Consider the following 27,847-nt stretch of genomic DNA (forward strand, 5'->3'; position numbering starts at 1 on the left):
CTGGCCTAGCTGGCCTCTCTCCCAGCCATGGGACCCCCAGCCCCGCACTGCTATGCATCCCAGATTTTGAACAGAAGGACTGCATGCAAAATAAACCTGTCTTTGGTGTCAACTTGGTCAGAATGATAAACTGGAAAACAAATAAATTAAATGCTCTCTGCTGTCAGAACGGCCTCAGCAGCACTGCTGGCAGGAGCAAAAGGCAGGACAGCTGAGTGTCACTCTCAGAGCACAGAACACTGAAGTCACACACAACTACCTCCCAGAGACAGCCCCACAACCCGCGTGCAGGAGGCTGGGCGGCCGAGGTCCCACAGCGGCTGAGTGCCTGAGCTGGACCAACTGGATGGGGCTGGGCTGGGGCAAGCAGCAAGGCCATGGCGTCTGCCCTCTGACAGCAGAAGGATGGTAGGTGAGTGGGTGTTTGTTCACTGATCTTTTTATAGCTTACACAGGCGTCAAAGACAGGGCCCAAGAGGACTCGGTGTCAGTTGAGACCAGTGTTACAGAATGCAGTGCTGGGATTCCCCTCATGAGCAGGTGTCTGACCTGCTCCCTCCTGGTGACGTGTTGAGTGGACACCTGTGATTGGCTCAGATGACCCTCAGCTACTGGATACCTGGAGAGTTGTCGATGTTTTCTTAATTATGCATAGCATCGTGTGGGAACACTTGGTTGAAAAGAACTTAGGAAAAAGAGGGGAGGGAGGGGCCAGTGCCTGGCTCCACAGATAAATTTTTCACTTCCAAGCACCAGCACCCCATAGGGGTGCCAGTTTACATCCTGGCTGCTCCACTTCTTATCCAGTTCCCTGCTTGGCCTGGGAAAGCAATGGAGGATGGCCTGAAGCCTTATGACCCTGCACCCATGCGGAAGACCAAGAGGCTCCTGACTCCTGGCTTAGAATCAGCTCAGCTTCAGCCATTCAGCCATTTGGGGAATGGACCAGCAGAAGGGAGATCTTACTTTCTCTGTCTCTTTCTCTCTGTAAATCTGCTTTTTAAGTAGAACTTTAAAAAATAAATAAAAAAGAAAACAGAAAAAAATAGATTTTAAAAAATAGAATGTTTCTTCCCTAGATCTGAAAATTGGACAGAAATAATTAAAAGTTGCAAGATCTTCCTCAAAATGTGATCCACTTCCTTCCAACACGAACCACTCCTGCCCCACGGGGTTCTGCCAAGCCACCTGCTACTCACCTGTGGAATGGTTGCTGACTACAGCCCTAGACATGGATGAGCGGTTCTTGCTCAGGGCTCCCTTCACTGTTTCCATCAGGTGTTGGGGCTGTGACACAGACAGGGTGGATACCAAAGTCCTGCCTTGCCTCTCCAATCCCCACCTCGCTTCTTCTTCCTCTGGCATGCAGGTGGTAAACTTTGGGGCCATCAGTCCCTGTTGCATCATCACCAAGTTCCTGTATGTGGGTCACAAGGCCACTTGTGTGTGACTTCAGCATGCTATGTTCTTAGAAGAGTGACGTGCCCAGCTGGCTAGTGAGTGTGAGCGGGCAGAGGGGCCATCCTCTCTGAGGACAGGGGCCTGAGCCGGCAGCTACCATCCGGCTCACTGTCAGACAATCATATTTGCTTAATGAGCAAGATGACATGGGAGCACTCTGGAAGTGATAGGGCTGCCGTTTCCAAGTGTCAAGAAGTTGGTGGAGAAGTGAGATTTTGGTGCAAAATATTTAAAAAAAATTTTTTATTGGAAAGGCAGATCATATTTATGGAGAGGAGAGAGACATAATGATCTTCCATCTGCTGCTTCATTTTCCAAGTGGCTGCAATGGCCAGAGCTGAGCTGATCCGAATTCAGGAGATCCTTCCCAGTCTCCCACACAGGTGCAGGGTCCCAAGGCTTTGGGCTGTCTTCTGCTACTTTCCCAGATCACAAGCAGGGAACTGGATAGGAAGTGGAAGAGTGGGGACATGAACTGGCGCCCATATGAGGTGCTGGTGCTTGCAAGGTGAAGTTTTAGCCTCTGAGCTATTGAGCCAGCTGAATGCAAAACATTTTTTTTTTTTAACCCATGCACGTTTTCTCCCCCAGTATACACTTTCCATGAACATTTCCAAAGTTTCTTGCATGAGTTTTAATACGGCCAAGACCAGTCTTTCCCAATGTGGGTCTCTGGACTCTGCTGCTTCTGCCTGGGGGCTCCCTACTGTTGATCACCAGCAATCTCCCATCAGGGGTCATACCACAGGGATCTACTGAGCGGCACAGGTGTCTAGGGTCTGTCTATCAAGAGCAGTGCTGAGGGGACATGCTTGAGTGTGTGTTTTGAGATCATGAGTGAGTCATCCTCAGGACAAATCTCCTATCAGTGCTGTAAAGCTACCACCTGCGTAGCCAGCATCCCTTATAGATACTGGATCTAGTCCCTGCTGCCCCACTTCCCATCCAGCTCCCTGCTTGTGGCCTGGGAAAGTAGAGGATGGCCCAAGTGCTTGGGCCTCTGCACCCATGTGGGAGACCTCGAAGAAACTCCTAGCTCCTGGCTTCAGATCTTCTCGGGTCTGGTTGCTGTGGTCATTTGGGGTTGCACCAGCAGATGGAAGATCTTGTTGTGATTTTCAGATTAATAAATCTTTATATAAAACAACTCCTGGATGATATATGGGTGAGCAAGGGGACTACAGTGCAGTCACTGGGTCTCGCTGCACTGCCTCCAGCCTATTCCAGCACTGGTCCTGGCCTGTGGCTTTAGCTTCTTGAGTGTCTTCTGCTGACTCTGCCTTCAGCTTCCTGTCACCTATAACCTCCACCAGCTTCTCAGAGATGTCCTCAGCCATGTCGCAGACAGATGCGACACTAAGCTGAACACAGCTCCCTGGGGTCAGCTGCTGGAGACTACACCCTCAACTCTGTCACAGGCCCCGCTGCTCGGAGGGGTCAAGGGGTCCTGGACTGAGCATGCACCTGCCCAACGCAGTCCCTCTCTCTGGGGCTCCAAAGCCTGCCTGTGCCGAAGTCCCCCCTCTACCCCAGCCCCGGGGCCTCTGAAGGCTGCTCTCTCCCCAGTCAGACAGAGGAGAGAGCTCCAGTGTCGCCAGTGCCTTCCTGTGCTAGATGCACAAGGGCTGTACCCCTGGGTCCTATTTGGTCCACTCTGCTGGTTTGGCCTTTTGCTCCTGTGCAGGAGGGTGAGGCTAGCAGCTCCCTAAACAGTGGCTGGGGTGGAGTTGGGAAGGGTGGGTGGGTGGTGCTTGGCCAAGCTCCTGCCACTTGTGGAGCCCTGGGGTCCTCAGAGTGGGAGGGGATCCGGTGAGAGGACCTACCTCAGAGGGATGTGGGGAAGAGCCGGCCGATTCCTGCACGTGAGGCATTTCGCACCAGGCCTGGCGGGGAGAGGGTGGGCGTGGTGGGGGAAGAGCCGGGGCAGAGCCAGGCCCAGCGGCCAGCGGGGGCTTGAGGTGGTGGCGGTACAGCTGTCTGGCTTGTGCACACCCTGCCTGGCCCTTGGGCGGCCCTCAGTGTGTTTGCTGCTGCTACACCTCCGGGGGCTGGAGCAGGAAGCGGCCCGGGAGGCCCCTGGTTGCTGTGGAGTGTTCCCCTAAGGGCAGTGGCTTTGGGGAGGGACTCTGGAGCCTAATCCTTGGGTGATGCCACACCTGCCACCTAACATCCCCCAGTGGCTGTTGTGCTGGCATTTCCTTCAGTGGGAAAGACTTGGAGCTGGATTCAGAGCTGTGGTCCGGGCACAGGGCTGAGTTCCTCCTTCATCTCAAGGAAAGACAAGTGGTCTTGCAGGGGCAGGGGGCGGCTTGCGGGTGACATAGGGGGCCGGGGGGCTTTACCTGGGGCCCGTTGCTTTTACACGCATCGTCCAGATGTTTGTGCCACAGGATTGCGTGGAAGCGGGAGCCGGTCTGGAACTTGTAAACATTGCCTGGGGGGCAGAGAAGCCACGAGTTACTGATGAGGGGGCACCCTGGAGGTCAGTGGGGGGCAGTGACAAGAGGGAACAGGGCAACCCAGCAGGGACACGACCCCCCATGCCACTTCCCCCCTTTGACTGCAGGGAAGGGGTTCTCAGAACCTCAGAACCGGGTCTCTGCCTGTCTCTGGCCACGAGGTGGAGCCCTCTAGTAGCACCAACGCTTAAAAATGCCTAATGGGAATCACAAAGGAGATTGAGAAGAGGGCGGGCAGCCAGTGTTAGGCGCCTCCTACGGAACAAAGTGACGTCACTCGGCACAGGCTCCTGGGGTATGGCACCGGCTGGGAGGCTGGAGGGGAGCTCTGGCCCGGCTGTGGCTGCAGAGAGGAGTGAGAACGGGGTGCCCTCTGAGTGTGACTTCCCTTTGCTAACAGACCCTGGTAACAGACATGGTCAGAAGTCAGGGAGAAGACCCCAGACGTAGCTTTTTCTCCCAGCTGACTTCTACTCATAGCCCCTGGCCACCCCGTGTCACGTCACCTCTGTGTGGGGACAGTGCCCTCCTCTGGTGTTCCCAGGTCCCTTGGCTGGTGTCACCGAGCGCTGAGCACCGGGAAGGAGCTCACTAGGCACGCGGTCTTTATCTTCACTCCAGGGCTGCTAATTTGAGTTCCAATTTCAGCAAGACCCCGGGTGCTGTGTCTGCACGGGACCCTGCATCCAAGCGTTGCTGTTGGGCGACTTCCCCAGTCCCACCCAGCATGCCTAGTTAGAACCCAAGCCCGGGGCAGCTGAGGTGAACTGCCTCGTGACGTGCGCGTCTGAGCCACGGCCTGTTGTCAGTGGAGCTGGCTCCTTTCCAGAGGCGCTGGGACGCAGCTGGAGATGGTCCCAAAGGTCCTCCTCTGGGTTGGCTGGAGACCTGCTGATCTCTGGCACGGGCTTGCTGCAGGGTGCAGGGGCGAAGGGGGGTGTATGTGCTAAAGTCCCAGCAGCCACGTGGCCGTGCCCTGTGTAGCCTCATGTTGTTTACTATGACTCTTAGGCTATAGCTCTGGGAGCCACAGGGAAGGTCAGAGAAGGGATGGTCACAGCCCTGTGCCCCTCCCGCTGCTCAGGGGATGCCACCACACGCCCCCAGCAGTGTTCCCGCACTCCGTGGGTGGCGCAGGCTGCAGGCCACGCACGCACGTGTGCACGCATGCACTTTTAGCGGAGGTGGGGTGAGCGGCCCCCACCTGCTGCCCACCTTTGTCAGGGTTATTCAGCTGGAAGACGTCTGGGTGCGCGGGGTCGTCAGGCAGCTGCGCCATCCAGCCCACGATGGATACCTTTTTGCCGGGTGTGGATTTGTACTATGGGAGAGTGACACAGGCTGGGGCCTGGGATGCCCACCAGGACCCAGCCAGGTGCCTCCCATCCCGCAGGCCACCATGACCCCTCCTCCCATCCCCCAGCCTCACCAGGAACTTACGTGCTTCCGGTCTGTGCCCCGCAGGGACTTGGCTCCATAATACAGGAGGGTGGATCCTGAGAGAATGACCCAGTACCTGGTCCACGAGGACAGCTGCCGAGCAAGGGGAGGCAGAGTGACCAAGAAAATGGTGAGTGGCAGGAACAGAGTGGCCCTAAGTGTCCAGGCATGGGCCCATGACCCCTGCTTCCCTGGCCCTCCACCAGCCTCTGGCAGCGCCAGTCCACCGTGGGACCGGGAGGCAGGGAGTCTCCCTCAGCCCCCACTGCCTCGCTCCCAGCCAGGACATCACCTCTACTGGTCCTGGGAGAGGCGTTTTGGAGCCCACACACCCTGCCCCATGGCCCGGGCCGCTGTGGACCAGCCTGTTGGCTCTCTCGAAGCCTCTACGGCTAGCCATGATGACACCACTGAGTGGGCTGCAGGTGTCCCTCAGCTTCTCCGGGGGGGCGGTCTTCTATTTGGGGACTGGCACCTTCATTTCAGGAAGATCTCCTCAGTGGGGGCTTCTGAAGCTGCCCAGGCCAGCCAACCCACCCCTGTCCTGGGAACAAGAGGATGGTGTTTGCAGGCTGGCTGCCATGCACACTCGGCACAGGCCCCCTCCCGCTGGGCAGAGCCGCATGGCCACCAGGAAAGGCCGTGGCCCTTACACACTTGGCTGACACCCACAGGTGTGTAGGGCTCATGGAGTCCCTGTTGTAGGGAAGAAGGTTCATGCAACAATGTGTATCTTTACAGTGAATGGGGAGCACCTGTGTTCTCCACTTACTCCTATCCTACTCCACTTAAAGCAGCAGCTGGGAGCTGCCGAGGGGGCTGCCGAGGGAGCTGCTGGGGGGGCTGCCGAGGGGGCTGCCGAGGGGGCTGCGGGGGGGGGGGCTGCCGAGGGGCCTCCTTCCGGCTAGAACGTCGGCCAGCCCCTGGGGAGCACTGCTTTAAGGAACCTGGGACTCTGGGCAGGGAGAGAGCCAGGGAGGTCTGGGCAAGTTGCCAGTAAGAGGGCCCTGAAGTGTAGCCCGCTCTGTGACACTCTGGGCCCAAGTGACAGAGTATGTGGTCAGAGCCAACAGGAGACTCCTTCTTGCCCATGGATCACTTGACACATGGAGACAGGGGGGCTCTGAGAGCACTAGGAGGTGGCACCTGAGCCAGAGCCCCGGGACCTTAACTGTGGGCATGGGTCCACAGGTGTGGGCATCCCTAAGGGGCTTCATGGGCAGTGGGCGGGAGCAGATGCAGCTTCAAGACAGGCTGGTAGGCCATTGTCTGGGGCGGTGAGTAGACGGCTGGGTCCACAGACAACCACGAGGCCTCTGCGAAGGGTTATGGTTCTCCATGTGGGGCATGCCCAGCTGGTAACACTGGGACCAGCACAGCAGACTGGGGGCTGCTTGTGGGGCCTCCTGACTCTTCCTCATCCATGAGTGTCCCCCACTCATTTGAGGATGTTGCTGGGGGCCAAGAGGGACCCCCTTCTGGGGCTGCTACCCAGTCAGTGATTGCCACACGGCTCTCTTGGGACTGCACGACCTCCTTACTCCTGGGCTCATGGGGCTCCTGCCTGCAGGGACGACCACAGGCATAATGTGGCTTAAAGACACTGCCCCATGTGTCCCTCGTGGGAGGCACTGTTCCGTCCCGATGTTCAGACGTAGGCACGGAGGGAGGCCCTCCCCACTCAGGGCAGAGTGGCCGGGGATGGCTGCTGCCCGAGCTGCTTCCACCTCCGGGTGCACCTGCACTCACCGCTGGCTTCCGGCCCTCCTTCAGCAGTGTTTTCCTCCTCAGAGGCCCCTCTATGGTGGGCAGGGCCGCTGAGCTGCCCGGGGTACAGATGCAGGGACCTGTGGGGCTGCGGGAGGGTACCGTCAGGCGTGGCCTTGGAAGTCCCCAGGTGCCCCGTCAGTAGGCTCGTGCTGTTGCCACAGACCAGAGGACCATCAGGACTGGGGCAAGGCCAGGGGAGCACACACATCTCCCGGCAGCTAAGGACTTCCACCTGGGTCTTCGTGAGAGCTACACAGCTCTGGGCCCGGTGGCCATGTCCACCACAGCCCCGCCTCAGGCATCCCCCACCCTTACCCTTCCTCCCAATCCTGACTGACATCTCTGCTGTGGCTTCATCCAGGAGCTTACATCTACAGGTTCCCTCTGCACCTGCAAGCAGGAGGCCTTACAGCCTCAGCTCTGGCAGCAAGACAGAGAGAGGCAGGGCTGGACCGGGAGAAGGCAGGACTCCAACAGCCAGCACTGCCTGTCCTCTCCCTCGGGGACCAGGCGCCACCTGCAGGCGAACATGACCAAGTGCATGACCAAGTCTTCCCAACTGGGATCTGCATCTGCCGTGGGGAGGCGCCTGACCCAGTGTGCCTCCTCTCCTGCCTTTCCTAGGCTTGAGCCAGACACCGGGCTCTGGTCTTTCTTTCCTTCTCCCTCAGGATGTGTTGTGTCCACCTCTACTTCCCCTCCTCGGCCCCTGGACCTTCCACTGACTGTTCGGTGCTCTCTCCCTGTTTTCACTCCTGCCATCCTGCTGCACCCTGTCCATTCTGTGGCCAAGATCAAGGTCGTGCCACAGCCTGTCTCCTTCCCCACCCAGCCCCTTCCACAGCTCCTCCCTGCTTTCTCAGCTCCGGCCTCCAGCCTTATTACGGACCCCTCCCCTCTCATATGTTGCAACACTGGTGACCCTGTCTGTCCGCCTTTCTCTTCCTGTCTTGTGGCCTCCTGGGTTGGGGACATTTCTTTAATTGAGCTCTCCCACTATGTGGCTGGTTCCTACCATTCTTCCGATCTCTCTTCCTTTCCTCTCCCACAGTGCTACACCGCCTCTCAGGGGTGCCTGTTCTTTCGTAGCCCCTGGCACCATGCATGGCACCCAGGAAGCACCCTAACGCTGTGTGTTGGGCAAACAGGCAGACGAGTTAACGCATACCTGTAGACACAGCTCCGGGTCCTGGGAGAATTCCGAACCGGAACCCGCCAGTTGGGCCCCAGCGTGGCATAGAGACGTCCCCTGCTTCAGAGGGGAAAGAAAGAAAAAAAGTGAATTTTAGCAATGGCCTGGGAAGACTAGACACTCTACAGGAGGCTATATGGTCACTGGCTCAGGAAACCTTGTGGCCACCCTCCCCAACTCCTCTCCAGGACCCAGTCCTGCCACAGGGTATCTGGGGAACAGCTGGAGCTGCTAGCTCAAGGCACATAACGCCCCCCGAAGGCCCCCGTGCAAGAAGTTCTCTGAGTCTCTAGGCACTTGGCGCATGAACTTCTATTTCACTCTCAACCCTTCTGTTCCCAGTCATCCCAGTGCGAGGTTGACATTTTTAACAGGAATTGCTGTGCCGCCCCTGCAGTCTGTAGGAGAGCACACACAGGCACAGAACTGCGGGCGACCTTACATGTCGGGATGGCCGTGCAGGTGCCATCGCCAGGACACAGCTGGATTCCTTTGCCAGCCACATCCAGGGCGAAGTACAGCGTCCTACCCCGCGGCTTTAGAGGGAGACAGCATCGTCCCCTCCATGTATTTTCTCGTCCCAGAAGATTCGCTTCTGGGGTAGCATTCAGTGCGGTGGTGGAGCCACCTCTGTAGACACCTGTGTCCCGTCCTGGAGTTCCAGGATGCAGGCCCGGCTCTGCTGCTCCTGCCAGCTTCCTGCTAATGTGCACGGCGCGAGGCAGCAGGTGATGGCTCAAGTACTTGGGTCCCTGCCACCCACCTGCGACACCTGGATTGAGTTCCTGGCCTCTGGTCCTGGCCTGGCCCAGTCTTGGGTGCTGCAGACATTTTGGGGGAGGCGGGGAGTGAGTTAGTGGATGGGAAGCCCCTCTCTTCCTCATCCTGTGTGCACACGATGCTCCCCACTCCTTGTTCCTGCCAGCAGCATGCCCATGCCCCAACAGCAGCTCCTCCGTCCGCTGGCCAGACAATGAAGAAACCCTGCTTTATTAACTCAGACAGGGTCTGCTCCTCTTGCAAATACTCCCCATTCTTCAGAGCCAATCCCAGATTGTTGTTAGTGGCCCATGGCCAGCCACCTGTGGGGACGTCCACACTCGCCAACGCAGGTGTGCTGCACTACCCTCGAGTTCAGGGCCTCGATCCTCTACTTCTTGACGGCCAGTGAAGGCCCACTCTCCAGGGGCCCAAGTTTGTGGCTGGAGGGGGTGTGCAGTCCTGCAGGGTGGCCCCTCCTCTTGATGTGGTGTCAGGCCACATCGTGTGCTGCGTGCTCTCAGCTGTCTGATGTCACAGTTCCTCAGGATGGTTGCTGGCCTCGGGATGGTATGCTCAACTCTCAGCCCACAGACCAGGCAGCCTCCATCTCTCTCCTCCCCTAACATGGCTGGGCTGTGCTGAGGGGAGCACCACAGCCTGCAGGAAGCCAAGGGGCTGCTGAGACTCAGAATCAGATCCTGGCACCTTCCAGGACACTCCGTCGCAATGCAGACACCTTCACAGCAGGTGGCAGCCCCGAGCCACGCGATGCTGCTTGGGGGCTGGCTGTGACGTCTTCCGTGCCGATGTCTCTCCCTCTTCTGACCCCAGAGATGATGTGTGAAGATTGGGACCGTGTGGGGTCCTGAGGTTCCTCAGGCACATGTGTGGCCAGAGCTGCTGCCCTCTTACCAGCCTCCTTTCTGTGTTGCCTGGTGAAGGCGCTTGGCAGAACTGGCACTGTTCACAGGCAGGCTGGAACCAGCGGCTTCCAAGCAGTCTGGCCTCTGATCCTTTCAGGTTTGGTGGACGTGCAGGAGCATGGGGCTCACAGGAAGACGCAGGGTCTGCTGGGTAGTGAGTGTTCCTGTGTGCCAGGCCATGGTGCTGCCTGCTTGCCAGTGTTGTGCTCAGCACCACGGTCCTGTCCTAAGGATTTGGACCCTGGTCTGTCCAACTCTAGAACCCATCAGGGAGGGGAAGAACCAGAGGGGTTCATATGTCAGGGTCTTTCAGGGATGGCTCATGGGGGGAGGCGCTGAGAGAGGGGGTGACGAGGATTGCAGCAGGCACCTAAGGCTGGCCCAGAGTGGGCACTTGTGGGGAGGATACAGGCTGGCAACTAGGTCTGTACCACAGGGTGTGCAGGATGATAAGAATGACGCCAGTGATGAAGGTGACAACAATGATGGTGGAGGTGGTGATGGTGGAGGTGGTGGTTGCAGTGGAGATGATGGTGATGGTGGTGGTTGCAGTGGAGATGATGGTGATGGTGATGGTGGTTGCGGTGGAGATGATGGTGATGGTGGTGGTGGTTGTGGTGGAGATGATGGTGATGGTGGTGGTGGTGGTTGTGGTGGAGATGATGGTGATGGTGGTGGTTGCAGTGGAGATGATGGTGATGGTGGTGGTTGCGGTGGAGATGATGGTGATGGTGGTGGTGGTGGTTGCGGTGGAGATGATGGTGATGGTGGTGGTTGCAGTGGAGATGATGGTGATGGTGGTGGTGGTGGTTGCAGTGGAGATGATGGTGATGGTGGTGGTTGCAGTGGAGATGATGGTGATGGTGGTGGTGGTGGTTGTGGTGGAGATGATGGTGATGGTGGTGGTGGTGGTTGTGGTGGAGATGATGGTGATGGTGGTGGTGATGGTGGTGGTTGCGGTGGAGATGATGGTGATGGTGATGGTGGTGGTTGCAGTGGAGATGATGGTGATGGTGGTGGTTGCAGTGGAGATGATGGTGATGGTGGTGATGGTGGTGGTGGTGGTGATGATGGTGATGGTGGTAGTGGTGGTGGTGGTTGCAGTAGTGGTGGTCATGGTGGTGGTGGTTGCAGTAGTGGTGGTCATGGTGGTGGTGGTTGCAGTAGTGGTGGTCATGGTGGTGGTGGTGATGGTGGTGGTTGCAGTGGAGATGATGGTGATGGTGGTGGTGGTTGGGGTGATGATGGTCATGGTGGTGGTGGGTGCAGTAGTGGTGGTCATGGTGGTGGTGGGTGCAGTAGTGGTGGTCATGGTGGTGGTGGGTGCAGTAGTGGTGGTCATGGTGGTGGTGGTTGCAGTAGTGGTGGTCATGGTGGTGGTGGTGATGGTGATGGTGATGGTGGTGGTGGTGGTGGTGGTGATGATGGTGATGGTGGTAGTGGTGGTGGTGGTTGCAGTAGTGGTGGTCATGGTGGTGGTGGTTGCAGTAGTGGTGGTCATGGTGGTGGTGGTGATGGGTGCCAGGCACAGCACTCAGCAGTATTCATTCGTGATCTCATCTAATCACAGCACTCTGTGAGGTCGGTGCTATTCTGATCCCCAGCTTGGAAGTAAGGAGCATGAGGCTTGCAGGGGTGGGGTCACTTGCCCAAGGTCACGACATCAGGAGGAGGAAGTGGGGGGCGGGGAAGGGCTGCTGTCATGGTGGAGGTAACCAGGGCACACTTGGGCCCATGGCACCATGGGCATTCAGACCAGCCGAGGGGGTGGTTGGGCCATGGCACCATGGGCATTCAGACCAGCGAGGGGGTGGTTGGGCCATGGCACCATGGGCATTCAGACCAGCCGAGGGGGTGGTTTGAAAGGCATCTCCCCTACCGGTGCTTTCTAGCTGCATGTCAGGTTGTAGATCTGGGGGTTCAAGTTCACAAGGCCCTGAGGCCCTGCTACTGGTCTTGGAGGTAGTGGGATGGAGCAGTGTCTCGGAAGCAGCTGGGTTGATGACCAGCCATCATGGTCATAGCACAGGAAGGGCTCCCTGGCCTCAGCCTTCTGTCTGCTGCACGCAGAGCCCCTGGTGGGAGCACACCTGTGGGCGCATCCAGGTGATGCTGGCCATCTGCCTGTGCAGGCAAGCCCTTGATGGGCTTCGTCTGGTCTTGGCTACTTCCTGTTGATTCACCCTCATCTACAGGCACCCTGAATTGTCCCTGGGACAGCTCTGGCAGTGACGCCCTACGTCCTGATTCCCAAGGCAGGGTCCCTGGGAGCCACGCTCATGTACCAAGTCTCCAGCCCTCTGTTTGCTGAGCTTGACCCAGAACTACCTACACCAACCAGCTGGCTCTACCAAGCTTCAGCTTAGGCCTGGGGTGACCCGGGGCAGCCAGGGTAAGCCTGTGAGCGGAGTCTCTGTACGTACTGGCAAGTCTAGCGTCTGGACTGCAGACAGCGGGACAGAAGGAGAAACACAGGGCAGGCAGGGTGCCCTGCCCACTGGCAAGGCACTGACTATGGAGGGAGACAGGCCTGCGCAGATGCTGTGGCCGGCTGGAGGTTTCTGTGCTCTCTCTGGATCAGAGACCAGTAGGCCCAGACAGGGTCAAGCACAAGGCCATGAGTCCCAGGGACCTCTACCCTCTTCTCTTGGTGAGGAATCTGCCGGAGGGGCCTCACTTGCCAGACTTTTGTATCTGCGACCCAGGGAGCAAGGCAGAAGCCGCAGCTGGTGGTGGGGAGTGGAGAGGACGGGGGAGACTGTGATCAGAAGCTTGGCACAGTGCTGGACTCTCAGCTGCATCTCTCAGGGACTGGGCAGGGTCCAGATGTGGCTACAGGGCAGCAGGAGGGCCCTGGGCAGAGCAAACCCTGGGGAGGGCAGGTAGGGGACAGGAACCTGGGATCCTCAACAAGATTATCTGTGAGAGTCCCCCGAGCACAGGTGCCATGTGGCCATGCCCATGCCAGGGCACCTCTCGCTGTAGGGCCTGAGCTGTCTGTCCTCAAATGACTCAGAGGCACCCCGCAACATTAGGCACAGCTGGGGTGTCTCCCGGTGTCCCTAATCTTCCTAAGAAGGCAAACGTCCACCTTTTAGACACTGGCGGAAAGCAAGCTTGCTGCTGTCACCACGCCCTTGCTCTCTGGGGACTTTCCAGCTACAGGACCAACAGGGCAACCTCACATGGGCAGCAGCGCACAACCAGCCTCCTCCATCACCCATCGTACCAACTGCCTGTGGCTGCCTCCTGGGAATCCTGCCCACCCTTTACTGCCGCCCCCAAGGCCAGCATGTGCTCAGAGACCGCCTCCCGGGCTGCCTGTCCATCTTATTGTGACTGTACCATGGGGGGAAAACTCACAGGAACCCCCAAGTGGGTCAGTGTGGGGGTCCTGGCTGTGCAGCCGAGTGCTAGGACTCACAACTGGGGGTGGGTGGCCCTGACCGCAGGCACCTGTAAGGTGAACGCCCATCCAGGGGCCCCTCGCTTCCAGAGACCCTGAGCACTGCTGGGCCCCAGTGCCATCCCACACGTGACTGCAGGCTACCAGCCTCCTCATATCCCACCCCAGGGCACTCAAGCAGCTCTTCCTTACCAAATGTTGAGGACAGTCGCACCCCCCCCCCGACTCCCCAGGAGTCCCCTGCAGGGCCCCTGTTGGATCCTCCTGTTGCACCCTGGGGTGCGAGCTTTGCCACCACCCACACACCTGGCCTGGCTTCTCTAAGACCCTCGGATCTCAGCAGGGGGTGCGTTGCCCCTTGCCCCCTTAAAGGGGCTTCCTTTGCCACTGGGGAAGGTGGTGATCACAGACTCTGACATGGCTTCACCCATCGCTTCCTAAAAACCCAGCAATGATCAGTCCTGCCTGTCTTTGTTTCAAAAAGTTGAATACGTGCTTTCTGGGGGCGGGGGGGGGGGGGAAGCAACATTTTTGCCATTGTGGAAAATTGGAAGAGAACAGGAAAAAAAAATTCCTTTGGCAACAGCACAGCAAGCGACAGGTGAGAGGGGCGGTGGCACATGCCTCCCACAGGCACAGGTGCTGGCCCCCACGAGCCGCTGGCCGGCCACCCCTGCACCTGACCTCCCTCATGATCAAAGACAGAACAGGTGCCCCCTAGGAGTCTGGGGGCTGGGGTATCCAGACAGAAGGAGGCCCTGGAGGTGCGTGTATGACCCAGGGGCCAAGGCAGGGTCTCCTGTCACTGGTAGCCTTCTGAGTGTGAAAGTATGTGTGTGTGTTATACACAGGTGTGAGGGTGCACATTGTGATGGCATGTGTGTGTTGGGTTACTGTGGTGTGCAAGAGTCAGTGAATACAGTGTGTAGTATGTGCCTGCGTGCACAGCTTCTGAACACTGCAGGAGGGGCAGGAGGGGCCGCTCTGCCTCTCTGCCTCTCCTCTCCCTCGGTCTCCCCCTGCCTGCCCTCAGCCATTTTTCCATGGCAGTGCCAGGCTGCAGGAATGCCCCTTGTCTCCCAGAAACGCTGGCGCTGGAGTACCTCCTTGTCTTCCATAAGCTCCTGGAGTCTGCAGTGGGTGATTCCCTAAGTGGTATTTTACAAAGCAGCGGTGGCCACTTCCCAGTGGGCCTCACCATGTGAGTGCAACACTCACAGGGCCCAGCAGGGGGCGCCATGTGCCCATGTCAAAATCTAGGCTTCCATATTCCAGAACGCCAGCCCACCTGCTCCTGGGTTTATTACCGCTGTAGCCTGGCCTGGGGAAACCACACCAGGGCTGGGTCCTAGAGCAGAGGAGCCAAGAGGCTGCTCCGGTGAATGGCAGAGTCCTGAGTCCTCAGGACCAGCCCGCTCTTCTGCCCGCCAAGCTGATGGAGGAGCCATGGGGCCATCAGAGACCTGTCTTCAGTTCCCTGGGGCCCTGCCACCGCCCCTGAGTGGGAGTCCACTCACCTTTCCAGCCCCGCAGACACCTCTTCACTAAACTCTGAGCTCTCACTACTGCCTGGAAAAGGAATAGAGACCAATGAGTGGGGCCATGTCACAAGAAGAAGCGATGGTATCCTGATGGGCACATGGCAGCACAGCCGCCCACTGGCCTGGGCTCACCCAGGCTTGGAGCCTCTGCAAAGAGAGACTTTCTCCTTTCACACATGAGGTGTCTGGACTCTGCCTGGAACCAGAGGCCCTATGGTGCGGGGTGCTTTGCAGGAACCGGCAGTAAGATGAGACAGGGAGGAATGAGCGGTGCTTCAGTCAGCCCCAAACGGAAAAACACCTCGATTTCCCTGATCCAGCACCTGGGAACCCAGTGACCCTGTGTCAGGACACGGGACTAGGATGAGGAAGCCTGGGGTCGGTGAGCTTGGGGGAGCCCAGGCCAACACTTCCCCAGCTTGCCCCACAAAAGCTAAGCTCCATCGAGTGCTCCAGGAAACGGCAGGAAACGGGGGTCTGTGGCCAAAATCTGTGGGGATCTCTGGACTCTAGGATGCCTATCACACTCAGGGGGCAGGAGGAACTCTCCTCCTAAGATGCCCTGTGCCCTCCTCCCCATCCCAGGCGGCACTGTCTTAAGCAGCCATGCACCTGACAGAGTCAGGCTCGTCCCAGATCTCCAGGTGGTGAGGACACAGTGCCTGAGACGGGCAGGCCTAGCTTCGCAGGGTCCTGGGACTGAAACTCCTGCCTCCCCCACCCCCATGCATTCCACAGGCCTCAACAGACCCAACCATGCAGCTTGGCAAATGCCTAACGGGCTGCCACTGCCAGGAGAGGTCTCTGGTTAGGGGAATGGACAGACACACAGCACACAGACTGCACAGACACAGGGACACCGCTCCGACAGCCACCTGCCCTCCGCTGGCCTGGGCAGTGACGAAGGGCTCTGCGTCCCCCACGGCTGCCAAGCCTGGGCACTGCAGGCCGGCCCCGCCCCCACCTCTGTGCCGGCAGGTGCTTGGTGAGGCTGGTTTTTTCTCCCTCTTTCCCCCAGTCACCTTCCCTTCCCTGCTCTGGCTTCTCAGGGAGAAAAAGCAAAGACACAAGAAGAACCCAGTGGTCCACCCAGCTGCAGTTGCTGCTGCCTGAGCAGACTGCCCTGCAGGGCCCAGGGGGCTCTTGGCTCTTTCAGGGACAGGGGTGCCATCCGTAGTGGCAATAGCTGGGTCCCATGCACAGGTCCTGCTGCGGCTTCCACCTGTTTGGGTGCTACCAATGGGGGTGGGGCACAGGAACTAAGCTGGGAAAGAGACTGCCTCTGTGCGGAGCAGGGGAGGGGACACTGGGTTCCCTGGAGGACAGGGCCAGACAAGAGAACACACACAGCGGGCCTGTGGCCCCTCCGCCTGCCACACGCAGGCTGGAGTCGCTTACCTAGGGAGAGTCCATTGGTGACGGCGGTGGAGGAGGTGAGGGTGAGGCCCTTGCGGGGGCTGCGGGACTCTAGGACGCTGTCGTCCAGCAGGTGCCTCGCCTTCTCCGACGGGAAGGTTGCGCTCTTACTCTCAACTACACTCAACTGACACATCATACTGGAAAACGGAAAGGGAAGAGAGGACGCAGGCTCCATATCTACGGCGTTCCTAGCTGGCGCACCTGCCCTAGGGTTCTCTCAGTAGATGGCACGGCAGTGCAGCTGCGGGGTTGGGGTGTGACCTTGAGCAAGCCACTTCCTTTTGCCTGAGCCTCTGTATCTCCATCCGTCAAGTGGGCATGGTCTCTGGGCCCGCCTGTCCCCAGCACTCTGCGATGATGACATGGCTCCGGGGAGCGCCGTGCAGCTTGTGAGTGATGGAGGCCATGGGTTTGGAGTCGCACACACCTGGGTTTGATCCTGGTGCCTGCTGCCTCACCCCTGCAAGGGACTTGACCTTGGGGCCCCTCTCCTCACTTTCTCTTCAACAGTGTGTAAGGGCACCTGCCTCTGAGGCCCACATGGGGTATCACCTGCTCGTGGCAGGCTTGCATCCTGAGGATGGCCCGTCTGTCCTTCTCCCCAACCCCTGGGCCAGGCCAAAGCTTGTGCCTCAGCTGCGAGAAGGGGGCAGGGGAGGAGAGGGGAGGGACGGATAGGGCCACCAGCTCAGGAACCATGTCAGTTGCCTTAGAGGCACTGGGGTGGTCTCCCCAGCTCATGCTGAGGATCTAGCCATGAGCCATAAGGCTGGGGCAGGAGGGGAGGGCAGCGTCATTATTGTGCGGGCAGAGGGCAGCAGACACCTCACATGGCAGGGGTAGGAGGAGGGAAGGGACTGGCGTCCAACAGACACTAGGGTTGTTCAAAATGAGTCACCAACCCTCTGAGGTTGGGACTCCTCTGAGGAGTCTCGGGGGAGCCAGCAGCCCAGGGGACGGGCACGCAGAGCACAGTGAATGGGAGATGTGGTTTTATTCAAACATATGGTGGGGGGAAAAAATAGCGCAACAATCCCTGGTTGTCTGGAGTCCCCCTGCCCTTCCCTGAGTGGGGATGCCTGCAGCAGCTCCTGGGCTGTGCTGCCACCTCCCCACCACTGAGCCCCGCCAGTCTCAGGGGCACACCCCCAGGAGGGAACAACACCAGGGGCTCCCACCAGCAAGTGGCTTCCCAGCAGGGTGGGAGCCCCGTTCTCTTCCAGGCCCAAACGCTGCCCAGATGAAGCCCTAGGAGGGCCGTTCATTATCACCCACTTGTTGCCCAGGCTGTGGCTCTTCCTGTGTCTGGGGACTGGAGGCGTGGGAAGGCTGCCGGCCACAGATGCGTCGGGACACGTGGGCCTCCGGCTGAATCTCACTGAGCTGCAGCCTGCCGAGGGGCCTGTCAATAGCAGAGAAGGAGAGAGAGAGATGATGGGGATCATGGTGGGGTAGGGGCAGGGAGGAGGCAGGGAGGCCCCAAGGCTATGGGCCCTGGGCATGGGGTAGGGTACCTACTTGTCAGTCAGGGGATGGGGCATGTTCCCAAGAGCTGAGCCTAGTAGCTTTTTTCCTCCTGTGATGAGTTAACCCTTTATGCTAAGAACCAACTGTCAGACTGGCTGATACACTGTGGTGTGGACGGATGCAGGAGCTGGCAGCCTGGCTGTCCCCCTGCCAGCATGAGTCACCCTCTCGGCCTGGTGAGCAACCAGGTGGAGACCTCCAGGTGTGCTTTCTGCCTTGAGCCTGTTCCCCAGTGTGGGCCTTCCCACAAGCACCTGCTGTTTCCAGGGCCTCACTAAGCATCCGGGACCCAGCTGCTGACCTCCTGGGCGAGGGTCTGGCTGGACAGATGGGCAGCAGAGCGTGGCCTCCTTGGGTAGACCTCAATTCCCTCATCTGAAAAGTGGGAGTGATTCAATACTACTTGCAGGTGGGTGGGAGGAGATAACGAGGGTGCTGGCGCAGCTGGATCTCCAGTTGGCGCTCACATTCCTGCCACGCCCTTCCCGACCCATCTGAGGGGCTGCCTGGGGGTCGTCAAAGTCGTGGGTTGGGGCCTGAGTCCCCAGAGCACAGGAGGCAGAGTCCAAGCCAGATGACTCCTCGCCAGCGCCCTTGGCACCTGGCACTCCCCTGTCTGAACACTCGGTTTCCGGGCAGGGCCCGGGCTGGGGTTGCGGGGGTGACACCACATTGTCCTTCCCCTCCCCACCCCGCTTCTGTGACTGTGACTGCTCCTCTGTGGGCCCCCCATCCTGGGAGTCCTCTACACCAAGGGGGCTTTGTTCCACTCTGCTTCCTGCTTCTGATCTGATCAGACTGACAATCCCTACGTTTCTACCATGGTCCCCTTTATATCCTGTCACCCAGCCTCGTGTGAGCCCTCCATCTCGCCACCCTGGCACCCCCTGTTCAGTACTGCCATCACTGCATTTGACACCTCCAGCTGCGGTTGGGGCCACCAGGGGCTACTTGGTCACCCACACAGGTGTGGTATTACTCTTGAGCTCCACCTGGCTGGGACAGGCCTCTTGGTACTTGCCACGTGGTCATCAAAGCCCCTGATCTTGCACCCCTCTCTGCCTGCCTTTCCTGGGTCTCTCCCTCCATGAGCAGGGGCCTTCTCCATCCAAACCCTCAGCTTCATCAGAGCCCTAGGAGGGAAAGACTGACCCTGTTCTCTCCTTGCTGGACAGGGGGATAACACCTGTTCCAGGCCCTGCCTGACCTCAGGACACCATTACAAGAGGAGAGAGAAGAAAGAGGCAGCCGAGACAGCTAGGAGGACTGGTGCAGGGCTTGCCCATCCAGGTCAGAGCAGAAAAGATAGGGGTGTGGGGAGGGGTGCAGCCCAAAGACTCAGGAGGGAGAGACCCAGGCCCAGCGCAATAGCATAGCAGCTAAAATCCTCGCCTTGAATGCACCAGGATCCCATATGGGTACCGGTTCTAATCCCGGTGGCTCTGCTTCCCATCCAGCTCCCTGCTTGTGGCCTGGGAAAGCAGTGGAGGATGGCCCAAAGTCTTGAGACCCTGCACCCGCATGGAAGACCTGGAGGAAGTTCCTGGTTCCTGGCTTCGGATTGGCTCAGCTCCAGCTGTTGCGGCTGCTTAGGGAGTGAACTATCAGACGGGAGATCTTCCTCTCTGCCTCTCCTCCTCTGTATATCTGCCTTTCCAATAAAAAAATTAATTAGGGTCCGGCGTGGTGGCGCAAGTGGTTAAGGTCCTTGCCTTGCACGCCCGGGATCCCACATGGGCGCCGGTTCTAATCCCGGCAGCCCCGCTTCCCATCCAGCTCCCCGCTTGCGGCCTGGGAGGGCAGTCGAGGACAGCCCCAAAGCTTTGGGACCCTGCACCCGCGTGGGAGACCTGGAAGAGGCTCCTGGCTTCGGATCGGCATAGCATCAGCCGTTGTGCTCACTTGGGGAGTGAATCATTGGACGGAAGATCTTCCTCTCTGTCTCTCCTCTCTGTATATCCGCCTTTCCAATAATAAAAAAATAATAAAAATAAATCTTTTTAAAAATTAATTAAAAAAAAAAAAAGAGAGAGCCCCAAACTGCTGCCTGGTGGGGGTGGTGCAGGTGGCCACACAGGGAGGGGCTTCTCAGTATGTTGGCAAAGAACCACTGGGCTCCCTGTGGATCAAAGCCTGCAAAGGCCACGTTAAAATCCTGGCTGCTCCGCCTCTGGTCCAGCTCCCTGTCAATGTGCCTAGAAAAGCCACAGCGAAAGGCCCAAGTGCTTGAATCCCTGCCGCTCACGTAGGAGACCCGGCTGGAGTTCCAGGCTCCTGGTTCAGCATCGTTCAGCCTGGCCTGCTGTAGCCATTTGGGGAGTGAGCGAGTCAGGGGATGGAAGATCCCTCGCCCTTCCTCCTCTACCACAACACATACACACAAAATCAATGCTAAAGGGCGAGCCACCATCTGCAAGGAGGTATCTGTCCCCCATACAACCAGCAATGGCTCCATATTCAATGCCGTGAGCGTCTACTACCTAGCGAGGCAAACCAGGCAGGGAGAAAAGGCAAGGCACACAGGAGAGTCATGGGGGAGCCAGCAGCCCAGGGGATGGGCACGCAGAACGGAGTGAATGGGAGATGTGGTTTTACTCAAACATATGGTTTTAAAAAAAAAAATTAGCCCAACAATCCCTGGTGCTGGGTGAGGACGTGGTAGGACAGGAACTCCAGTTGGCAGATCCTGGTGCATTCAAGGCGAGGACTTTAGCTGCTATGCTATCACACCAGGCCCAGAATGAGAATATTTTAAAAATAGTGGACCCCTGGGTCCGGCATGTTGGTCTACTGGCTAAAATCTGCTTTCCACACGCCAGGATCCCATATGGGCACCAGTTCTAATACTTGCGGCCCTGCTTCCCATCCAGCTCCCTGCTTGTGGCCTGGGAAAGCAGTGGAGGATGGTCCAAAGCCTAGGGACCCTGCACCCGCATGGGAGACCTAGAAGAAGCTCCAGGCTCCTGGCTTCAGATTGACTCAGCTCCAGCCGTTGCAGCCACCTGGGGAGTGAATCATTGGACAGAAAATCTTTGTCTCTCCTCTTCTCTATACATCTGACTTTCCAATACAAATAAATAAATCTTTAAAAAAAAAAATAGTGGACCCTTCTCTCCTGGGTGCTCTGCTGGGGGGACTGTGCTGAATCTTCCATCTGCATGTCCTCACCCCACCTACCCGAGTCTGCAATGGAGGGATGGAGGGGCTGCACCCTGGGTTGGGGCTGGGCGTAGGCTGCCCCGGGAGGCACCGCCCCTCAGGCCTGATCTGACACCAGGCTCTGGGGCTGCTGCCTCCCTGTACCCCTGCTGGCCTTGGCATGGCACTGGCCCACAGGGTTCCCCTCTCCTCTGCCCACATCTTTGTCAACCTTCCCATTGTGAAAGTCACCCGGCTGCACCCAACGTTGAGTGTGCCAGCTGGGCCCACCTCAACCTTCACGCCTGACCCCAGGGCTCTGTGAGGTCAGAGCCGTTAACCTCGACTCACAGTAAGTTAAACCACGAGGACATGGGGCCGACTGGGAATGTCAGCAGGTGCGAGGCGAAACCCTGCAAATCCTACAGCGTCATCTGGGACCACGGCCTGGCACCTTCCCTGGTGTCATCTCACTGATAGAGTGCCAGGGCAGCTGATGGCATGCGACCTTGGCCTGGCAGACAGATCTCAGAGTGGGTCTTTTCCCCGGGGATTTTGGATCTGAGTCCTGGGACGTTTGAGGCCCCAGTCCCTGTCTTCAGATGGCGCCTCCAGCACAGGGTCCTACTGACCCATCCATGACAACGGCACCATGGTAGCCTGACTCCAAAGTCAAGGTTCTTGGTCTTGACCTCGTGAGCCCAGAGCATATGCATGTGTGGGCTGGAAGGCACATGAACTTCTGTGCGTGTGATCTGCTGGCCTGGGTGGAGAGGGTCCCAGGCTGCACTCAGCTGCTTTGGGGTGCTGATTCTTAACCAGAGTGAGACCATCTGGAGAGTGTGAGGAGCAGGGTTTCCTGGGTCATGCAGGTGCGGCTGGGTCTCTTCTGTGAAAGCTCTCTGGATGAGGCTGCCCTTTGACCCTGCCCCCAGCCCTGGGACCCCAGTAGGCTCTGTCCTGGAGAGAACGCCACCCCCGTACCCTACCCCAACCCCACAGCAGTCGCTCCAGACAGCAAAAACAGCACGCCTGAAGACCAGCCTGCTTTGCTTGGCTTCGCACACGTGGCTGAGATGCAGCCCCAGGGAGGGCGGGACGCCTTGTTTATCAGCCGCCTGAGTGAGGGCTCAGTCTTGATGCCTGAGTCACTCAGCCTCCCACCCTGCTTCTCAAGGTCAAATCACATTACTCCTCCCCCTCCCCGTGTGGTCTGCAGCGGCGCTGGGGCTGGAGCAGGGAGGAGCGCCACTCAGTGGACCCTGGGCTTTGTGCCTGTGCCCAGTACTCGAGCTGGGAACTCAGCAGCCCCCTGCCCCACCCCTCACACCTGTAGAGCTCCCCCACGCTGGAGGCAGGACCTGACCACAGGAGTGTAGCACTTGTGAGCGGTGTGGGGGGGGTGGAGGGTGGGGGGCGTCCTAGCTCAGGCACCAGTCAGGACCCAAAGCAGAGAGGAACACGGTGAACCAGTGTGAGGCGCTCTCAGGAGTAGGGACACCTCCTCCAGGAAGCCTGCAATGGGTAGGACCTGCCTGCTTCTCCCGGGGATGGCAGTGAAGGGTACACACCAATGGTGCACCTGGTAATTTTTTTTTTAAGATTTATTTTATTTTTATGGGAAAATCAGATATACAGAGAGGAGGAGAGACAGAGAAAGATCTTCCAAATGATGATTCACTCTCCAAGTGACTGCTAGGCTATCGTGCCAGACCCGCACCTGGTACTTTTTCATCATTGCTGTTTCAGAGGGAGGCTGGCAGGCACTCTGGGTGGTATTTGTCTCCTTCACCCACCATGAGGGGCAGGCTAGATGCTCCCTGGTGCTTCTGGCAACTTTGGGGCCCCTCTCTGCTCCTGGCTGACTCCTTTGCCTGTCTGTGCATGGGCCCATCACCTGACTCTGACCCTCTACTTTGAGTCTCTCACTTGCCCCTCTCCAACTCTCCATTCTCCACCTTGCCCCCCACCCACCCCACGAGGCCCACGTCCGCCTACCCCCAACCATTTTTCTGTTTTGGGTGGTCTTGGGTGGCAAACCTGCCATTGGGTGTCCTTTGACCCAGAAGGAAATGGTGGGGACAGCAGAAGAGCCAGTGACTTCGAGGTTGCTGCTGCTCTGGCCACACACACACACACACACACACACACACGCTCCCTGGCCCCCACCCCACATTGTTGACCAACAGCCTGGGTCTGACATAAGGCTTAAGAATTCCCATTCAGCTGGGACTTAGAAAAGTGGGGGTGGGGTAGAGCTCTGGGCCAGCGACACTCGGGCCTCACGTTCCTGCCCCACCAAGCCCGGGGTGGCCACCACGTGACGGCGCCGGGGACACAGGCCTCTGAGGCTGTTTATGAGCTGGGTGGCTGTGAGCTTGTCTGCCTGTGGCTCGGGGCAGGGCAGCGGTGCGGGTGGTGATAAGGAGTGGGGCTCTGGCCTGGCTTAGCACAGCCAGTGCGGTCCCCCCTGCCCAGCCCGATATGGCTCGGGTGGCTGGAAAAACTGACCACGTAGCTCGCCTATCTCAGAGGATTGCTCTATTTTTCCTCCGCATAATTTTTCCATGAATAATCTTTCAAGCTTTTTTTAAGTGGCTGTTCCTTTAGCAGTTTTATTGGAACATATGAGAACCGACAGTCTCCGAGCGGGGAACGCTAGATGTCATGTTGGAAAAAAAAAACCTGGTTTTCATTACGGTTGTCTCAAGAAACCGTGGTGCTGCTCAATAGACCACTTGCTGCTGCGACGCGCCATGAGCACAGGGCCTCCCGAGGGCAGTGTGGGTGGGCAGGGGCAAAGCTGATGAGCACCGGTGGCAAAGGACTCAGGCCTGGACCCCCTCCTTTCCCCACGTGTCACACCTCAGGCTGAGCAACCCCCGGCTAGTCGCCTAGCTTCTCTGAGCACCACCTGTTTCCATCTGCAAAGCAGCTGACCTTGCAGCCTCCCCTGTGAGGAGGGAACCACACAGTGTCCCCTCCTTTTCGCGGCCAATATTTATGCAACACCAGAGGAGGGCCTGCCCTGGGCCAGGTGCTAAGATGGGGAGGATATTCTGCTTACGAGGAACTTATGGTCAAGTACGGGAGGCAAGCAAGTGACCCGGTGACTCCCGCCTCCCCACCATGTGCTGCAAGCCCAGGGGACTTTAACATAAACGCACCCGCAATGACCGCGGCCACGACCCCAAAGGGACAGGGATGGGAGCGACATCCATCAGCTGCATGTGTTTACTGTGCACAGCCTCGGCTAAGCCTCACACTAAGTGTTGTCGCAGTGAGGAAGTGGAGGTCAGAAGGGTTCCTGGAACCTGCCCAGGTGAACAGTCAGGCAGGTGCCTGGTGAGGATGTGGGGACCACAATGGGAGAAGACTTCTGAGAGGTCCGACATCCAGGCTGGCGCATGCGTTCCTGCGGGAACAGTGAGAGATGTAGCAGGAACAGCTTAGAGATGACGGGGCAGGGGCCCCGGGGAGACCTTACCATTCTGTGCAGGACAGGCTAGGGGATTTTTAGTGATGTCTGGGGGCTTGGAAAGCTCTCAGATTTTGCATCCTAGAAAGACCACTCTGGCTGGAGAGCCGCTGGATGTGGCTAAGACTTGAGGCCACAGGCCGGAATGCAGAGATGGAAGGTAGGTGTCAAGCAGGCAGACTGGGTGGGGACGTGGAGGGAGGGAGGACCTGGGGCCGCCCCTCGTCCCACACACACCAGACACCGCAGTGTTAAGTGCAGGGCTGATGCGGGAAGGCCGCCCAGCAGCTGGCCAAGGTGCTAAAGGGCACAGACTGGAGGCTGGGCAGGCTGTGGAGCCTCATTCCCACGGTTCCCCACACCATCTGTCTGGCTGCCGGCTGCTGCTGGGGGAGGGGGCGCCATCTAAGTGTGAGCCGTCAGAAACTGTAGCAGAGGGGAAATGACTTGAATCACAAGACTCAGGGCTCCAGTCCCGCCTCTGCACCGGGCCAGGCGGGAAGTCTCCTCAGCTCCTGAACCCGCGTCTGTTCCCTGGAGGGGCAGGAGGACACTGTGCCATTGGGCCCGGGGTTGGGGTGGGGGTGGCGGGTGGCGGGTGGCGCAGCTTGGGTGGACTTCTGCCCCATGGAGGAGGGGCTCCGTGTCCTGGGTTGTGGGTGCTGGCCCTCTATGGGGCTCGTGTGCACAGAAAGCCTGTTTGTGTTGAAACCCCACTCTGGCCAGGTCTCCTGGTGGAGTCTGGGAGCCGGACCTTGTTACATTCACACGCTGTGAGCCAGTCCCTGCTATGTTCACACGCGGCCTTTGTTTCTCCTACTTGCAGCTCGCCCGTGAGCCAAGATCCATCTCACCCATCACTCACGAGGCCCCTTGTTCATTTTTCTTAGAAAAATGGCCTTCTATCACCCTGTGACTGTGGGGGTGCCCAGATATGCTCTCATGTAGCTGGGCCACGGCAGGGCAGCGTGAATGGGGTGGGGGAGGTGGGATGCAAGTTGGTTTAAATCCTAGCTCCTCCGCTTGATCTCAGTGCGACAGGCTGCCGAGACAGAGGCCTCAAGAACTGGCAAACGTGACATTCCAAAGTGAAAAGGCGAGAGCCCACCTCCCAACCCGGAGCTCCCATGCAAGGGGAAAGACTGCCAGCGGCTGCTTACAGGGAGGTCAGGTACAGTATGTGGGGGCGAGGGGGGTCTCCACAGATCCTTTGAGGGGCTCGGCATCTGTCTCCAGTAGTTGAGAGACCCCACTGTAGCCCGATTAAGCATGGTGGCAGCCAGAGGACAGTGGTAGCCACAAGAGTGTTCATTGTGTTTGCAGGTGCGTTGGGGTGAGGAGAGGCATGGCTTCCCATGAGCCATAGCCAAGCCTCTGGCAGGAGGACCTGACTTGGCAGCGACACAGAAAAAAGGATGCAGGGATGAGCACCTGTCGGGGTGGGAACCCTGTGGAATTTCTGGAACCCTCCATGGATGTACCAGGTAGAGAAAGAATCAGTGTTACCAGCAGCCACCCAGAGGCTCCGCGCCCTGAGGCAGCAGCACCCACAGCTATGGCTGTGCCCCAGCCTGGGCTGGGCTGCTGTGAGCAGCTGAGGGACATGAAGAGACTGCCGGACAGAGCAGCACCACATCCTGGCTCCCTCACCATGAGTGTCAGGTCTGAGGTCCCCGGCTGGGGAGAGGAGAAGGGATATGACGGCAGGTGGGATCTAGGGGTTCTGCTTCCTGAAGGTCAGGTGTGGACTTGAAGTGTCTGTTAGGGAGAGGCAGGGACCTCCACAGTTCCCATCAGGGTGACTCCCTCGCACAGTGCAGATGCATGGGCAACAGAGCCCAGAGGGCTTGGTGGGGGTGGGAGTGGGGGGCTCCCTGCACCTGCCTATCAGGGCTCTGGCCACAGGTGCTGCACCTGTCCAGACCTTGGCCTTGCATGCAGCTCAGCCACTTCATGCATGCTTGAGGACAGGTGAATGCCTGGCCCCAGAGAATGTGGAGATTCGCCCGCCCTCCAGCCCCAGGGCAGGGACCACGTGGGCAATGCTTACTGGAGAGGACAGGCTCAGTGCAGGGCAGCCATGGTGAGGATGAGGATGGCTATGATGCAACTCCTCGAGCCTGGGTCCTGATGAGCAGCAGGGTCCCCAGACAGGGACTGCCCTGACCCAAGGGAGTGGCACAAGCGATACTGCCAGCTCTGGTGGCTGGATGACACCTGCTTTTGGTGAAGGGCAGCTGCCTGTCAGGAAAGTGATGCCATCACCACGCGAGGAGGCCTGGGGCCTTAAGAATCTGTCTGACCCCTGCTGTGGCCCCGGCAAGGCACCTCCTAATCATCCTGGCCCAGCCCTGGCTGCCTTCCCTGATTCACAACATTCAGGCATGTCAGGAAATTGGAGTATCCATGTCCCTAAGTTCTGGGGCGGCTGGTGCAACAGCACAGTGCCTGGCATCGTTGGGCAGTGCCCAGGCTGGAGCAGCCACCTCATACAAGGTCCTGACCCTGGCAGCGTCATGGTCCATTTGTGGGTGGGCATGGGATGGGGTCACGAAGCAACACTCCTGAGAGGCAGGGGCCCACTGGGCACAGTACTTGGGTAGGGGGGTGGGGTCCAGCATCCCGGTGCCAGGGCACAGGAGTGTATGACGCTCCAGGATAATGATAAAGGAGGGAGCACGCACGTTCCCGCCCTGGCGGGCCATGGCTATCTACTGCACTGGCACTTGTGTGGCCCCCTGGGACTCTTCAGACAGAGGCGGGTGGCGGGGGTGGGGACATGAGGAGGCGAGGCCAACACGAGCTACACTGCCATCACCCGTTCCAAGACACACACAAGTGATTCCCTGCCTTCCCCCCGGGTCAGCATGCTTGGTGATTTTTCTCTCCAGGAAAATATTAGTTCATTTTCACAAACTAAACATGATGTGTTTGTGTGGAGGTCGGGGTGAGGGGCGGGTGAGGGGCAGGGGAGGGGATTGAAAACGTGGCATGCTTGGCTGTTTTTTTATTTTTTATTTTTTTATCCTTCATTAGACCTGGGAATTGGACAGTCTCTCTGTTTCCTCTCTCACGATCTCTTTTAGCTGGTGTGGAACTGTCTGCCAGGCCAATCCCTAGGGCAGGAGGAAGTGGGGGGCGGTTCTGTGTGGGGTGCAGGGATCATGGCCCTGTTCAGAGACCACCTGTGATGTTAATCAGGGCTCAAAGTAACCCAGACCGTGGCCAACATCCATGCCAGGGTCACAGGATCCCAGGCCACCAGAAGAGAGCAGTTGGTGGGGGCAGGGATAGGGCACCCCTCCAACCATGAGGCTCAGCTCGCATGGGC

General features: G+C 58.5%; 1 protein-coding gene across 11 annotated transcripts in view; it reads right to left on the minus strand.

Annotated features, from left to right (window-relative positions):
* The window catches only part of RALGPS1 (Ral GEF with PH domain and SH3 binding motif 1), a 221,210-nt gene that overhangs the window by 1,657 nt on the left and 191,706 nt on the right, over positions 1 to 27,847 (minus strand). For 3 of the 11 annotated variants that reach the window (XM_041004447.1, XM_041004449.1, XM_041004446.1), the window contains 6 exons: positions 17,649 to 17,775; positions 8,299 to 8,382; positions 7,110 to 7,215; positions 5,361 to 5,453; positions 5,136 to 5,241; positions 3,579 to 3,895 (listed from right to left, as the gene is read on the minus strand). In XM_041004447.1, the coding sequence (XP_040860381.1) occupies positions 3,726 to 3,895; positions 5,136 to 5,241; positions 5,361 to 5,453; positions 7,110 to 7,215; positions 8,299 to 8,382; positions 17,649 to 17,775 (686 nt within the window). In that variant the 3' untranslated portion in view covers positions 3,579 to 3,725. Of the gene's footprint in view, positions 1 to 3,284; positions 3,345 to 3,578; positions 3,896 to 5,135; positions 5,242 to 5,360; positions 5,454 to 7,109; positions 7,216 to 8,298; positions 8,383 to 14,930; positions 14,983 to 16,352; positions 16,511 to 17,648; positions 17,776 to 27,847 lie in introns of those variants that run through there. The other 8 variants (XM_041004451.1, XM_041004450.1, XM_041004441.1 and 5 more) reach the window with 7 other exon arrangements.

The sequence above is a fragment of the Ochotona curzoniae genome, unplaced genomic scaffold, assembly GCF_017591425.1.
Source record: "Ochotona curzoniae isolate NIBS_2020 unplaced genomic scaffold, NIBS_Ocur_1.0 scaffold_3208, whole genome shotgun sequence".
NCBI lineage: Eukaryota > Metazoa > Chordata > Mammalia > Lagomorpha > Ochotonidae > Ochotona > Ochotona curzoniae.